This window comes from Ceratocystis lukuohia (genome assembly GCF_044167205.1).
Source record: "Ceratocystis lukuohia strain C4212 chromosome Unknown Supercontig4_pilon, whole genome shotgun sequence".
Lineage (NCBI taxonomy): Eukaryota > Fungi > Ascomycota > Sordariomycetes > Microascales > Ceratocystidaceae > Ceratocystis > Ceratocystis lukuohia.
The window spans coordinates 1537244-1549454 of NW_027263523.1; the positions used below are offsets into that span (position 1 = coordinate 1537244).

Below are 12211 nucleotides of genomic sequence, written 5' to 3' on the forward strand. Positions count from 1 at the left end.
AGACCAGGGCAGAAAAGGGGGACGACAAGTAATAATTTGTGCAAGAAAAAGAATAGAAAAGAAAGAGAAGGTAAATATGTACATGAGAAAATAAAGATAGAAAGGAGGAAGAAAAGAGGTAAGAAAGAAATTGGAGAACAATGCGTACGTTTTCGGTTACACTTAGAGCAATCTCCCTTCTAAGCGCAACGCCAGATAGATTCTTAGAAGTTACTGTCACAGGTCTTGCGGCTGTCAGACTCAATCGAAACATCCTTGACAATCAGCGTCTTCCCAGTCTCCGAAGTCACACGGACGTCGACCTTTGCAGTGCCAAATCCAGTGTTCTTTTCAAAGAAGTTGTAATCCTGGCGTTTCGTAGCCTCCCATGTGGCACCCCCATCAACACTGACCTCGAGGGACTTAACTGGCTCATTGGAGTTAACGACCTGCATGCTAAACCAGTACGCCGACACACCACTCTTGTTATGCAGCACAATGGGGCTCGTGATACCGCACGTAACAAACTTGTACGAAACCCCAATCTCTCCCGCAGACGCATCAGCGAACTGTAGGAAGGCATCAGAGAAGAGATCGAGATGGCCAGCTTCGCAAGAGGGACAAGAGTCAACAACCATTACGGTTAAAGTATTGCCGTTGGGCCCAGTCACCTCGAGGCACGCACCGCAGTTGCCGGAATTATCCCAGTCGGGGGTCGGGTAGGCAACACCGAATAGGCCGCTCGGGATGGTGTACTCGGTGAACGAGCACGTGCCACCGGAGAGATTTCCACCGTAGAAAGTAGCCTTGCCATCAGTCTTAGAGTCGCCAAGAGAAGTCTGGCCCGGTGTAGCAGCAGGTGAAGAAGCCTGGGGCGCGGCAGTAGCAGCGGAGCTAGAAGCAACAGAGGCATAAGAAGATGCTTCAGGCTGTTGGGTAGGCACGGTGGCCGAGAAAGGAGTAGGAAGGTAGGAAGAAACACCATACTCAACAACAAGGGTAGATGATGTTGAGCTGAGAGCCGTAGGAGTCTCTATGGTATTGGAGGCTGAGGTCTGCGCAGGAATCACAGGTGCCTGGGTAGAAACGGAGGTCGCCTTGGATGAGGTGTGTTTGCCACCCCGGCACTTGGTTCTGGTAATCGAAGACACAGCAGCAACTCCGTAAGCCGGGGCTGTCGAAGCAGGGTACGGAACAGTCATCATGCTAGTCAGAGTGCTCTTGCCCACAACAGGATCGACCTGTTCCGCAACTACGGGGCCAGTGCCATACTCGGGGGAGGTGGCATCCGGTCCACTTCCAACATTGCTGGAAGCATCCTGGCTCATGGCCAGTGTAGGCACAGCACTCTGAGTGTGGGCAGCACCAGGCGCAAGACCGCCGGTAGGGGCAAATCCACTAGAGGCGATATATCCAGTACCGCGGGGGTAGCCAGAGGGAGCAGTCATGCTTTCCCGGTAGCCTTTCCAAGTACGGCTGGTGTCATACTTGGTGCTGTTCGAGTTACTGTTATGGTAGCCAAGACGGCGATCACCGTGGGGCCCAGAGGGCGCAGTAGCAACAAGACCGCTAAAAGCAAGAAGAACAGTAGTGGTACGCATGGTGAGTACTTGAAAGAAGGAAAGTAGAAAACCGAAATGTGTACAGTCAAAAGAGTGAAGAGGTCAGTATGATATTCCTGATATCACAAACTGCAAAACGAATGTCAACGTCGTGAAGGACTGCAATAAGAAAAAAGTAGCAAAAAAGAACGTGGAGAGAAAGGAAGTACAAAGAAGAGCACTTATCACAAGAGACTTGAGGTGAAAGTGAACAGACAAGTCCACATCGAGCACTAGGAGACAGCACAACCGGCTTCTTTTAAAGCTAGACCGTCCTAGCTCCAACAACACATTATGCCTGTTTGTTTCTTCCTTTCCTCATCCAATCAACTTGTTTTCTCTCACTCATCTGAGGATGTCTGTGTCCAAAACCTCCCAATACCAATTTGCTGACATGGTTCGCTGTCGGTGGAACATGGCGTTGCTTCTTTGGGAAAATCTACTTATCCCCTCTCTAAGCGTAAATTTTGTCATGGGGCCCCTACCAAACATGCTCAACTTGACAGGCTAGTGAGGTCTAGGCCAACTATAGCAAGGGGTTAGTAGCCCGACTGAACAGAGAATACTGCTCGTTAGTGTGGCTAGGTGTTCGTCTTCTTGTTTAATCTGTGTGCAAATTCCTAGTAGCGGAATCTATAATAGCAAGAGCTAGAGCCCTTGAAGAAACCTTTTGTAAAAGAGAAAGAGTATTTACTTCGAAACCAACTATTAGATGTTGGCCATTATCACCTAGGCTCACATGACTAAACCGACTAACATCTAGGCGAGCGAGTTACCGCCTCTTGTTCCTGTTGTTCTCGCTCGCCTGTCTTCTCCTGTCCATCCCTTGAGCTCAATTTCCCATGAAACAATAACCTGCGCATCTGCATGACCAGCCAGTCCACGGCAAAAGCAATCCCACACCTCAAAAAGTTATAGTGCGTGCCACAGTTACATATTTGAGAGAATATTCTGATGGGACTTGCTTGCCACTTGGCACATGGTGCAAAGACGAAGATACCTTTTGGGGGCCAAACTGAAGCTGATACCGCAACTCCCTTCGCAAGCAAGCCTATGGACTAGCCCTCATAGTGCCGGGTTATTTGACCTGGGGCAAATTACAGATGGCTAAATCATGATATCTCGGTTCCGTTTTGTAGCCCTACACCAGGGCTCCCCTAAATGGTGAATTTCATATTAGTGCTACATGAGCCACCACTATAGGGAGATGGTGATGCACATAAATTGCTTCGTCATTAATATCCAGGCTGACTAAGACAAGACAAGCAGGTCAAGACTAGCAATAGGACGACGGCATGTCTGGGAATATGTATCATGTATTCTATTAACCCACAAATCGATTGCTGGTAGCTGCCGTGTCAACGCCTCACATGCAACCCTTGTGTCGTATCATATGACAAGTGCGGTCCTTTATGCAAACACATGTCCGGAGCAGTTGATGTCAAATGTGCGAGTATCAACTACATTGGGAGATAAAAACGGCCGCTATACGTTTGTAGGGTGCAGCATAGTAAGCATGTGTAACAGTATATAGCGGCCGACAATGGGATAAATATAGGTATGGGTAGGGCGTGGAGAATAGGTCAAATAACAATGAGAGGGCATTACCCCTGGGAAAGAAAAACGGGTTCTAGTGTACGCTGTCCCCATCTACGTTGGGCAGACAGTAGACCTGTGATCAGTTACTTGGGTAGGCAGACCATAACGCCTTGATGGGTCTGCTAGGCTGCTAGAAGCCATAGGCTCTTCCGCCTTGGTCGCTACAGTGCCGTCATTGGCTATCCTCGGTTGACGTTGGTGCATCGATGTCCTTGCCCTGTCGACACTATTATCGGACAGTCCTCCAGCTATAGACTCTGGGATATATATCTGATGGAGTCTGCCATTAGGCATTATCATATGAAACATGACATCCCACATTTTGCAGCAGCAAAGAAACAAAAACGCGTAAAATCCGCGTGCGAAAAGGTTACTTAGGATAATAGTGTCTGCGTTTCATCAGGGGCCAAAGTACCATATGTTAGGCACTCGCGCAGGGCGCTACAAGGAATCAAATCCCTCACTATGAAAGCCCATCATTTCTATGCAGCTTGCAGACGAAAGTTAGCCAGCGAACTGTCCGCAAAGGTTAAAAAGCCTAGATAGTTGGCGGTGCTCGATAGTGAATATTAGTAGGTATGAGGTGCCGGACTGAGTACTGCGTACTGTACTAGCCACAGCCACACAGTTGCCATGTAGTCCTTTTGGGGATAGAACAGAAACGTGATGACTAATGCTTAGCCGCCACCGCCACAATTCCGCCTCACTTACCTCCCTGGCCTGGTCCGACCACCAAACATCATAAAGCTCAATAGCCACAAGCTTTCACCTAATGCCGGATCCAGATCCTTACTTCATGTATCACACTCTTCTCTTTTGCTTCTTTGCTCCGCTCCCATCTGTCTCTTTCCCCTTCTAACTACATCCCACTCATGGCGACGCCTCGTTTCTGACTTGTCTTCATGATCTTCAAATCTCCCCGATAACAGCATATAAAGACAAACACACAACGCAAATATTGAGATACTACACATATAATAGGACAACCAAACCCCCCCCCATAAAATAATCATTTTGCACTTTGTCCCTGTCTCTTCTCTGTCTTCTTCCCACTTGCATCATTGGCCTTGGCTTCTCCCGCTGTTCTTTTCCATCTTTCTTGCAGCCACCTTGCGTTGTCTGCCTCTTTTCTGTCGGGCTCCGACCTCTTCGTTTCATTACTCCAGTCCTGCGGACTATCCTTCTCTCGCCCTAGTTACTGCATGCTTCTTTCTGATTGATAATTTCACAAGACGTCATTGAGCTTTTGGACAAGGCTAGCCTAGCAAATCAGGTAAGCTATTTTTCTGCCATTCAACTCCACCTCACTTGCATAAACTGGCCTGTCTAGTCCACCCCTTCTGCCCTTTTGTCGCTCTCTGTTGATTTTTGATAGAGTCATCATCGGCACAGGCATCCCATCCATCACCAAACCCAAGGTAACCCCGACAGACGCTGACACTTAAAATTTCCTAACAGCGAAGCCTCGTACTGCGCACTTGTCCAACCTGGAGTCTCTTTCAAGGCCCTTGGTGCCGTTTACATCGTCACAGCCTTACTACACTGTTGCTTCTTCTTTCTTCGCTGCGGCGCTTGCCGCTCCTCATCTCTCTCTCTCACTCTCTCCTCGTCTCTCCATCTCCTCCTTGCTAGCGAGTTAGTTCCTTTTGTCATTTGCCTTCGGCTTCCCCTTGGACACCTGGTTTTCCGGCCGATTCGAACCATCGCTAAACACATCTCGACACAATGGAGCCTCAATCACCACATTTCAGTGCCGATGCTGAAACATGCCGAATCTGCCGCTGTGAAGGCACTCCCGACGACCCCCTATACTATCCATGCAGGTGCAATGGCAGCATCAAATTTGTGCACCAAAACTGCTTGATGGAGTGGCTCTCGCACTCACAGAAAAAATACTGCGAGCTATGCAAGACACACTTCCGTTTTACAAAAATGTACAAGTCTGATATGCCGCGGTCTCTTCCGCCTCGTGTCTTTGTTAAGCATGCTGCTATCTATCTTGCCCGAAATGCCGCTGTCTGGATGCGGGCCCTTCTTGTTGCCAGCATCTGGCTCTGTTGGCTGCCGTACTTCATGCGCCGCTTGTGGACTTTTCTGTTCTGGGTTAGTGATGATGGCGTGGACGGTCTATTCATTACTTCTCCTCAGGTCCAACACATCAACGGCCGTGATATTGCCATCCTCCAGAAATTCGCCATATGTCCCTCCTCACCACTCACCGCCTTGCACTTCTGCCCACCAATTTCGCAGTTCTCGCACGCCGTCTATGAGCAGGTTGTAGCGTCTTCACAGTATGGTGGCTTCTACCCTTCCACATCAAGCTACTCAATGAGCGAGCGCCTCTTCTTTGGCCTCCTTCGCTTCTTCTTCCCCGGCCCCGCCAGTCGAGCCGAAATGTCCGCTCTCCATCCCAATGCATTCGCCTGCCCCGATGATAGCTCTTCCGTTCTAGGAGGGGTGTCTTTTCTCCGCAACATTACAAAGTATCCTTACGTCAACAAGGCCATCATTACTGTTTTGGAAGGCCAGCTCATCACTATAACCGTAATCCTATCTTTCATCCTGATTATTCTTGTCCGAGACTACGTTGTTCAACACCAACCCGAAATTAACGCCCGGGATGCTGCACAGGAGGCAGCTGCACAAGAAGCTGCCGCGCAGCAGGCTGTAGTTGCTCCCGCCGCAGACAATGACAATGGCAATCTCATCCCCCATCCAGACACCGACGTCGATGCTGATGATGCGGAGCATGAGCTCGTAAGAATCCACAGACTATTTCCCGACAATTCTGACGAAGACGGTCGCCTTCACCCCGAGATCCTTCGCCACCGCGCTCTTTTGAAACAATACACAATCTGGCATCTTGCGGGCGAGCTTCAAACCCGTGAGCCTGCTTGTATGGACACTGAATACTTCCACCTGGTGAATGTTTGCATTCGGGCTACTCTGGTGGCCGACAACCTCGAACGCAGCTCAATTTTACTGAAATCACATACTGAGGTTGACTATTATCCGACTACCCGTGAGAGTCTTGACAACTACACTCGCCTTCTAATCAAAAACAAAGGGAATCTCGTAGATGTCCTAACAGATGCGGCTACATCTTCCATTCCTTCAGATCCGCTACTAATCAATGCTCTTCGGGGACACCTTGACGCCAACAACCTTGTCCTGTTCCCTGAGACTATCCTGCCTGAAACCTTCGAGGAGATGGAGGCAGGGAAAATCATTGAAGCGGAAGTTGGGAATAACGGCCCTAGTAATTTTGCGGCCTCGACAACCAACTCCAACCTTGCGCAAGCCGAACCATCCTCTAGCAGCCGTGGGCTTCCAGATGCTGAATATGAGCGGCTCGTCCATGAGGATGGTCCGTTGAATAGCTCTGAAGCAGCCAGAATGAAGGACAAAGGGAAAACGAAGGCCATCTTAGAAGTCCCTAACGGAGTTGGAGACGAGGGCTTCATCCGCCTTCTCGAATCCAATGCCAAAATGCGGAACAAACCAAGTAGCGATTCTTCATCCCGTCCTCGCTCGCAGTCCGATGGCCCTGTAATACGTGATAACATCAGCCCTCTTGGCAATGGAAACTGGGCCTTTGGGCCCTCAGCCTCTCCTTCGCAACATGACAGCTTATCTGAAACGTCTACTACTTCTGGTATCGCAGGCCCTTCTGGCTGGTCCTTCTCGGCCTTGGAATCGCAGCCTCTCTTCGCCCGTACTAGAGACGATGAAACACCCTTTGGAGATTCTTCGCCCCCTCGCCATAATAGTGGCCACAGCCGTGTTCAAAGCGACAACGGCAGCAATGGATCTCGACTCATGTCCACTATAGGGCTGGATGACAGCGATAACTCGGACTGGGAAAGCATTTCGGACGAGCAGGGCAACGATCAAGTTGCGCGTCCAGTCGGGCAAAGCCGCAGCGACAATGAAGACATGCACTATGAGCGATCTAACAATATCGGGTCTACGCCAAATGAGAATAGCGATCAAGATTCAACTCCAGGGGAAACTGAGATGACTGAAATCTTCCGAAACCTAGATCAAAACACTCATGATCAGCTGCGTCTCGAAACCGAAATTATGAACCATTTTACTGCACCCCTTGAAAACCACCGACGCCCAGTTATTATTGAGCCTGCTGACCATATAGAACATGTGGAAGATGTGGAAGATGCAGAATCGGAAAGTGACATAGAGTATGGACCTGAGCCACGTCATGAAGGCGAGATTGACGGTGAGGGTCGCGATCCCCGCAATGTTCCTATGGCTCTTGATGGCCGTGACGGCAATGACTCCTCTAGAGATTCTAGCCAAGAACGCCAGCAAAATGAGGAGACCCAGGGCCAACAACACGTTGCCAATCTTCCGGGCATCCTAGCCGAGTTTATGTGGGGTGACCTTGATGACAACGATGATGATCTTGACGTTCCTGCTGATGTTGATAATGACGACGGCGGCTGGTTCGACGCTGTACCTGACGCTGAAGATCCCGTAGCTAACGATGGCGCGGCTGGTGAAGGTGAAATATTTGACAATGACGAGTTTGACGGCATCATGGAGCTTCTTGGAATGGCTGGGCCCATCTTTGGCCTCTTCCAGAATGCCATGTTCTGCATTTGCCTCGTCTTAGTCTCGCTTATTGTCTGCATCGTGCTGCCCTACAACATCGGGCGGATCACATCATGGTTTATTGCCAGTCCATTACGCCTTGTCCGCATGGTCTTCTTCTTGGTTTCCATCATCCAAGACATGGCTGCCATGGTTGGTGGCATAGCTACATACTTGCTTTCTTCTCCTATTTATTACATCAGCATGTCTTCTGGCTGGCTCAAGCCTGACTCTAGTCTTGTTCATGTCCTTCAGGGATCCTGGAACCTCTCATCCCAAGCGTTTGCTCGTTCTCAGGGACTCTTTTGGGGAAGCGGCAGTAGACCTACAGAGCTCCAGACTTTTACTGTCATAAGCCATGCCTCGCTTATCTCGATCAAAGCGGCCATAACTTCAGTCTTTATGTTTGCCTTTCAACTTGCTCAGGCTGTTGGCACGGCCTGCTGGAAGTCTGGCGTTGTATTAGCTCATCCCACTAACTGGGATTTTGCTTATAGCTTGTCAACTGCCAAAGACAGTCTGTCACATATCCCACAGATTTTCCATGCTATCAACTTTCAGACTGTTGCTGCCCTTCTCAAGAACCCCAGCATGTGGATTATCAACATTGGCAGCCCCGAGAACTACGCTAATCTTGACCCTAATTTGATTCACTGGTCAGGCTGGGATCGATTTCTAGTCATAACCATTGGCTATCTCTCCATAACAGCCACATCCGCATTGTACCTGAACCAAAACCTATCTTGGTTCTCATCTTTGTTAGGTGAAGAAGTTGAAGACATCCTTTTTGAAGCCCTCACGCAGGCTGGTGGTGTGATGAAGGTTCTGGTCATAATCTCGATTGAAATGCTGGCTTTCCCTCTGTATTGTGGCATCCTTGTAGATGCTGTGCTACTTCCTTTGTTCAGAGACGCGACCATGCAGTCTCGCTTCGACTTCACTATGCAAAACCCAATGACATCCATATTCATTCATTGGTTTGTTGGCACCGGCTACATGTTCCACTTTGCCTTATTTGTGTCCATGTGCCGCAAGATTATGCGCAAGGGTGTCTTGTGTAAGTACAATTATCTTATCCCTTAGCAATCAAGCCCCTCCCCTTTCTTTGTAACACCCTACTAACTCCAGCGTTGTACAGACTTTATTAGAGACCCGGATGACCCCGAATTCCACCCCATTCGCGACGTTCTTGAGCGCAAGTTCTTTGCACAAGTGCGGAAGATCATGTTCTCAGCGCTTGTGTATGGCGCATTGATCGTAGTCTGTCTTGGTGGTGTAGTTTGGGGCATTTCGCTTTCGTGCATGGACATCTTCCCTATTCACTATTCATCTAACGAGCCTGTCTTGGAGTTCCCAATCGACCTGCTTTTTTATAATTTCTTGATGCCCGCAGCCGTCAAGTTCTTCAAACCTGACAGCGGTATCCTGACGATGTACACGTGGTGCTTCCGCAGATCTGCACGCATGCTACGACTTACATGGTATCTTTTTGGCGAGCGACGCATTGATGAAGAGGGCACCCTGCGTGGTGTTGAGGGAAAGCATCTTCCATGGTACAAGACAATGACGTTGGAAGTAGTCAAAAACCAGGTGGTACCCATCAAGATGAAAGCCTTTTTCTGTCAAGCCTTCCCAAAGCCTCGTCCGACCAGTGAGTCCAAGCTGCAGAGTCTTTCAGAGCGAAAGCAGGAGCTTGTAGCTGCCGGCAGACTCGTTCCGGATGGCCAATTTACCCGCGTTCCCGCGTCGGATTATGTACGCCTTGTTAGAGGCCGGAGCGTCTTTATCCCAGTCGAGGAGCGCGATATGTTGCGTCCGTTTGTTGCACCGCCGGGCTCAGATATTGTCACATCGCACTATCAATTGGTTTATCTACCACCTAGATTCTATCTGCGGATCCTGGCCTTTATCATGTGTCTGTGGACCTTTGCCGCCATTACTGGAGTGACCCTGAGCGTCATTCCGCTAACTGTTGGACGGTACATTTTCACCGCCTTATTACCGGATCATGTGCGTACCAATGATATTTATGCGTTCACCATTGGTGTCTATGCTCTGTGCTCGTTTGGCTGGATACTACACCGTATCAAGGATGCTACTCGCCATGGCCATAATGCCATCACTATGCTCAAGACGACACTTGCAGATCCCGAATTTCCAACGTGGGTTGTGGCCATGGTCTCTAAGGGCGCAAAGCTCGTTTACACCTACGCCATCCTCCTACTTGTGTTCCCCATCCTAGCGGCCTTACTGGTCGAGCTGTACCTGCTTATTCCTTTACACACATACTTTTACCCGTCCAAAGACCCCACCAACCGCCATGTGATTCCAATTATTCAAACATGGACGCTAGGTATATTGTACCTCAAACTGGGTAGCCGCATCATCACCCGGCGCTATGGAAACAGCCGTTTTGGTCGGGCCATCCGCGCAGTCATGAACCGTGGTATCTATAACCCGCGCGTCCGTCTCTTTACGCGTGCCTTTGTCCTGCCAGGCATTGCGCTCTCATTAGCAGCCATGGCAGCACCGCCAATGCTCATGCAGTTCACCATCTCCACCAATGTCCTAGCACCCACATCCAATGATGCTTCAGCGCAGGCGTTCATGTACCGCATGAGCTACCCGCTGGCGGCCATGTGGATGGCACTTTTGGTGGGGCTGAACGCCTTCTTTGGTGTAGTCAATAACTGGTCGGCTAAGATCCGTGACGAGGCGTACCTAGTAGGTGCCCGTCTTCACAATCTTGGCGAGCCCAAGGCCGGTCGTGGCCAATGGCGGACAGGCCAGGAGTAATTGATGAGTGATGGCGGACAGACATTAACAATAAAGGGAAAAAAAAATCAATGTCCTATGTATGGACACGGGGGACGATTATAACGTGTTATTCTTGTTTTGTCTTGGTATAGGGGCTGGTACAATAAGACCCCAGAGATGCGTTTATTTGATTCATTTTTTGGGCTTGATGGGGGTTCTTGATGATATTGGAGTCTGTTTATTTTAGTAGTTGTATGTATAACTATTTCACTTTATGCCGTCCATTTTCTCTCGCCTACAACATTCTAAATGACAATATACAGTAAACGGTAAAGCAGGGTTATGACGATTTAGGATGATTGAGATACGACTTATACTGACGATGATGCTCGGAATTTTAAATTTCACGTACAATTTGATAGGTGCACTAAGTGCTAGAAAATCCGTCGTAATAATGAATATTGTTAATGTCGAAACGCCGAGGGAAGAAGCAAAGTTTTAGCCAGGGAAACACTGTCTTACCAGGTTTTAGCGAATTGTTTCTATCACCAATGAGTCGAAGTGTGATGATTGTTCTAGAATATGGGATGAAGTCCCTATTCACTTCCATTTAACCCTCAAGACTTTTCTCATACTAGGGTTGTGTATCCTGATTCCGGTCACGTGCTGCGCCGTGTGGGTGTACTAACAAAGCAATCGAGGTTCAAGTTCGAGTCTCAGCCTGTTACATTCAATCTTCTATATACCTAGTTGCTACTGTATATTGCAAAGATTGTAGCAAAGCTTTAGACTTGGTAATCTTATCGTAGGTATGAGACTTAAATTTCCCATTACATTCTGCCAAGACACTCATCCAGTTGCTGCGTAGTACAAAGATAAAACATGCAACCACTATATGCAGTTCATCGGGTTGAATGACACAGGACAACCCTTATCCCGGTAGTAACCATCATGATCAAGCAAATAATAGCCAACAAACATGTTGTGTCAGCACGGTGTTAACCTAGCAAATGGGATACAAGGTATGTCTAGTAAAAACACACCTGTCAGGGCTACCAAGTCAGATAAAACGTGTATCGCCGCGAACGGCTCCTGTCATGGCTAGACGAAAGGCCTTACCATTAATCAATAACCTCACTACTAGCTAAAAGTCAGCCTGATTGGCGCTATTGAAAAACCATTGTTGTCCGAAAGCTATATCCAGCCTTTATCCTCTAATTCGACTACTCTACTCCAGCCTTCTGACCAAGCATCATCAACCTCAAGGTCTACTATCGTCCCCAGTGGCTTGATTCTACTATTAGACGAAGTCTCCAAGAGAGGAGTTTTAGCGATATTACCGCTTAGCCGAGGACAATACGCCCCATCATTGGTGCTTGTCTGAGATAATGTAAAAGTGTCGGCTCCTAGCTAGTATAGAAAGAGCCAGTCAGTATACTGGCAGGGCATAGAGAGAGATAATGTAGTAAATAGTGCGTTGGGCATCAACATGCAGGGCAAGTAGCAAGCATTGTATCACATCGCAGTCAATTTATTTATGATCACGTATTACAATACAGTTGACTTAACTTCAAGAAAGAAGAGTGCAAGCTGGGCCACAGAAGGTTCCAAGCATGAGTCGAACCCTAATTTGGCGGGGCACTCGCAAGTCACGTGGTGATAAA

At 48.6% G+C, this 12211-nt stretch overlaps 2 protein-coding genes across 2 annotated transcripts; one reads left to right on the forward strand and one right to left on the reverse strand.

Annotated features, from left to right (window-relative positions):
* Window positions 1-203: 203 nt before the first annotated feature.
* HOO65_040405 (Expansin-like protein 6) lies at window positions 204-1580 on the reverse strand (the record flags this gene model as incomplete). Its single annotated transcript, XM_071000656.1, has 1 exon — window positions 204-1580. The coding sequence occupies one exon, from the start codon at window positions 1578-1580 to the stop codon at window positions 204-206; it is 1377 nt and encodes a 458-aa protein (XP_070859248.1).
* A 3324-nt stretch (window positions 1581-4904) lies between these two features.
* Window positions 4905-10586, forward strand: HOO65_040406 (E3 ubiquitin-protein ligase MARCH6; the record flags this gene model as incomplete). Its single annotated transcript, XM_071002458.1, has 2 exons — window positions 4905-8847; window positions 8929-10586. The coding sequence occupies 2 exons, from the start codon at window positions 4905-4907 to the stop codon at window positions 10584-10586; spliced, it is 5601 nt and encodes a 1866-aa protein (XP_070859249.1).
* Window positions 10587-12211: the final 1625 nt, after the last annotated feature.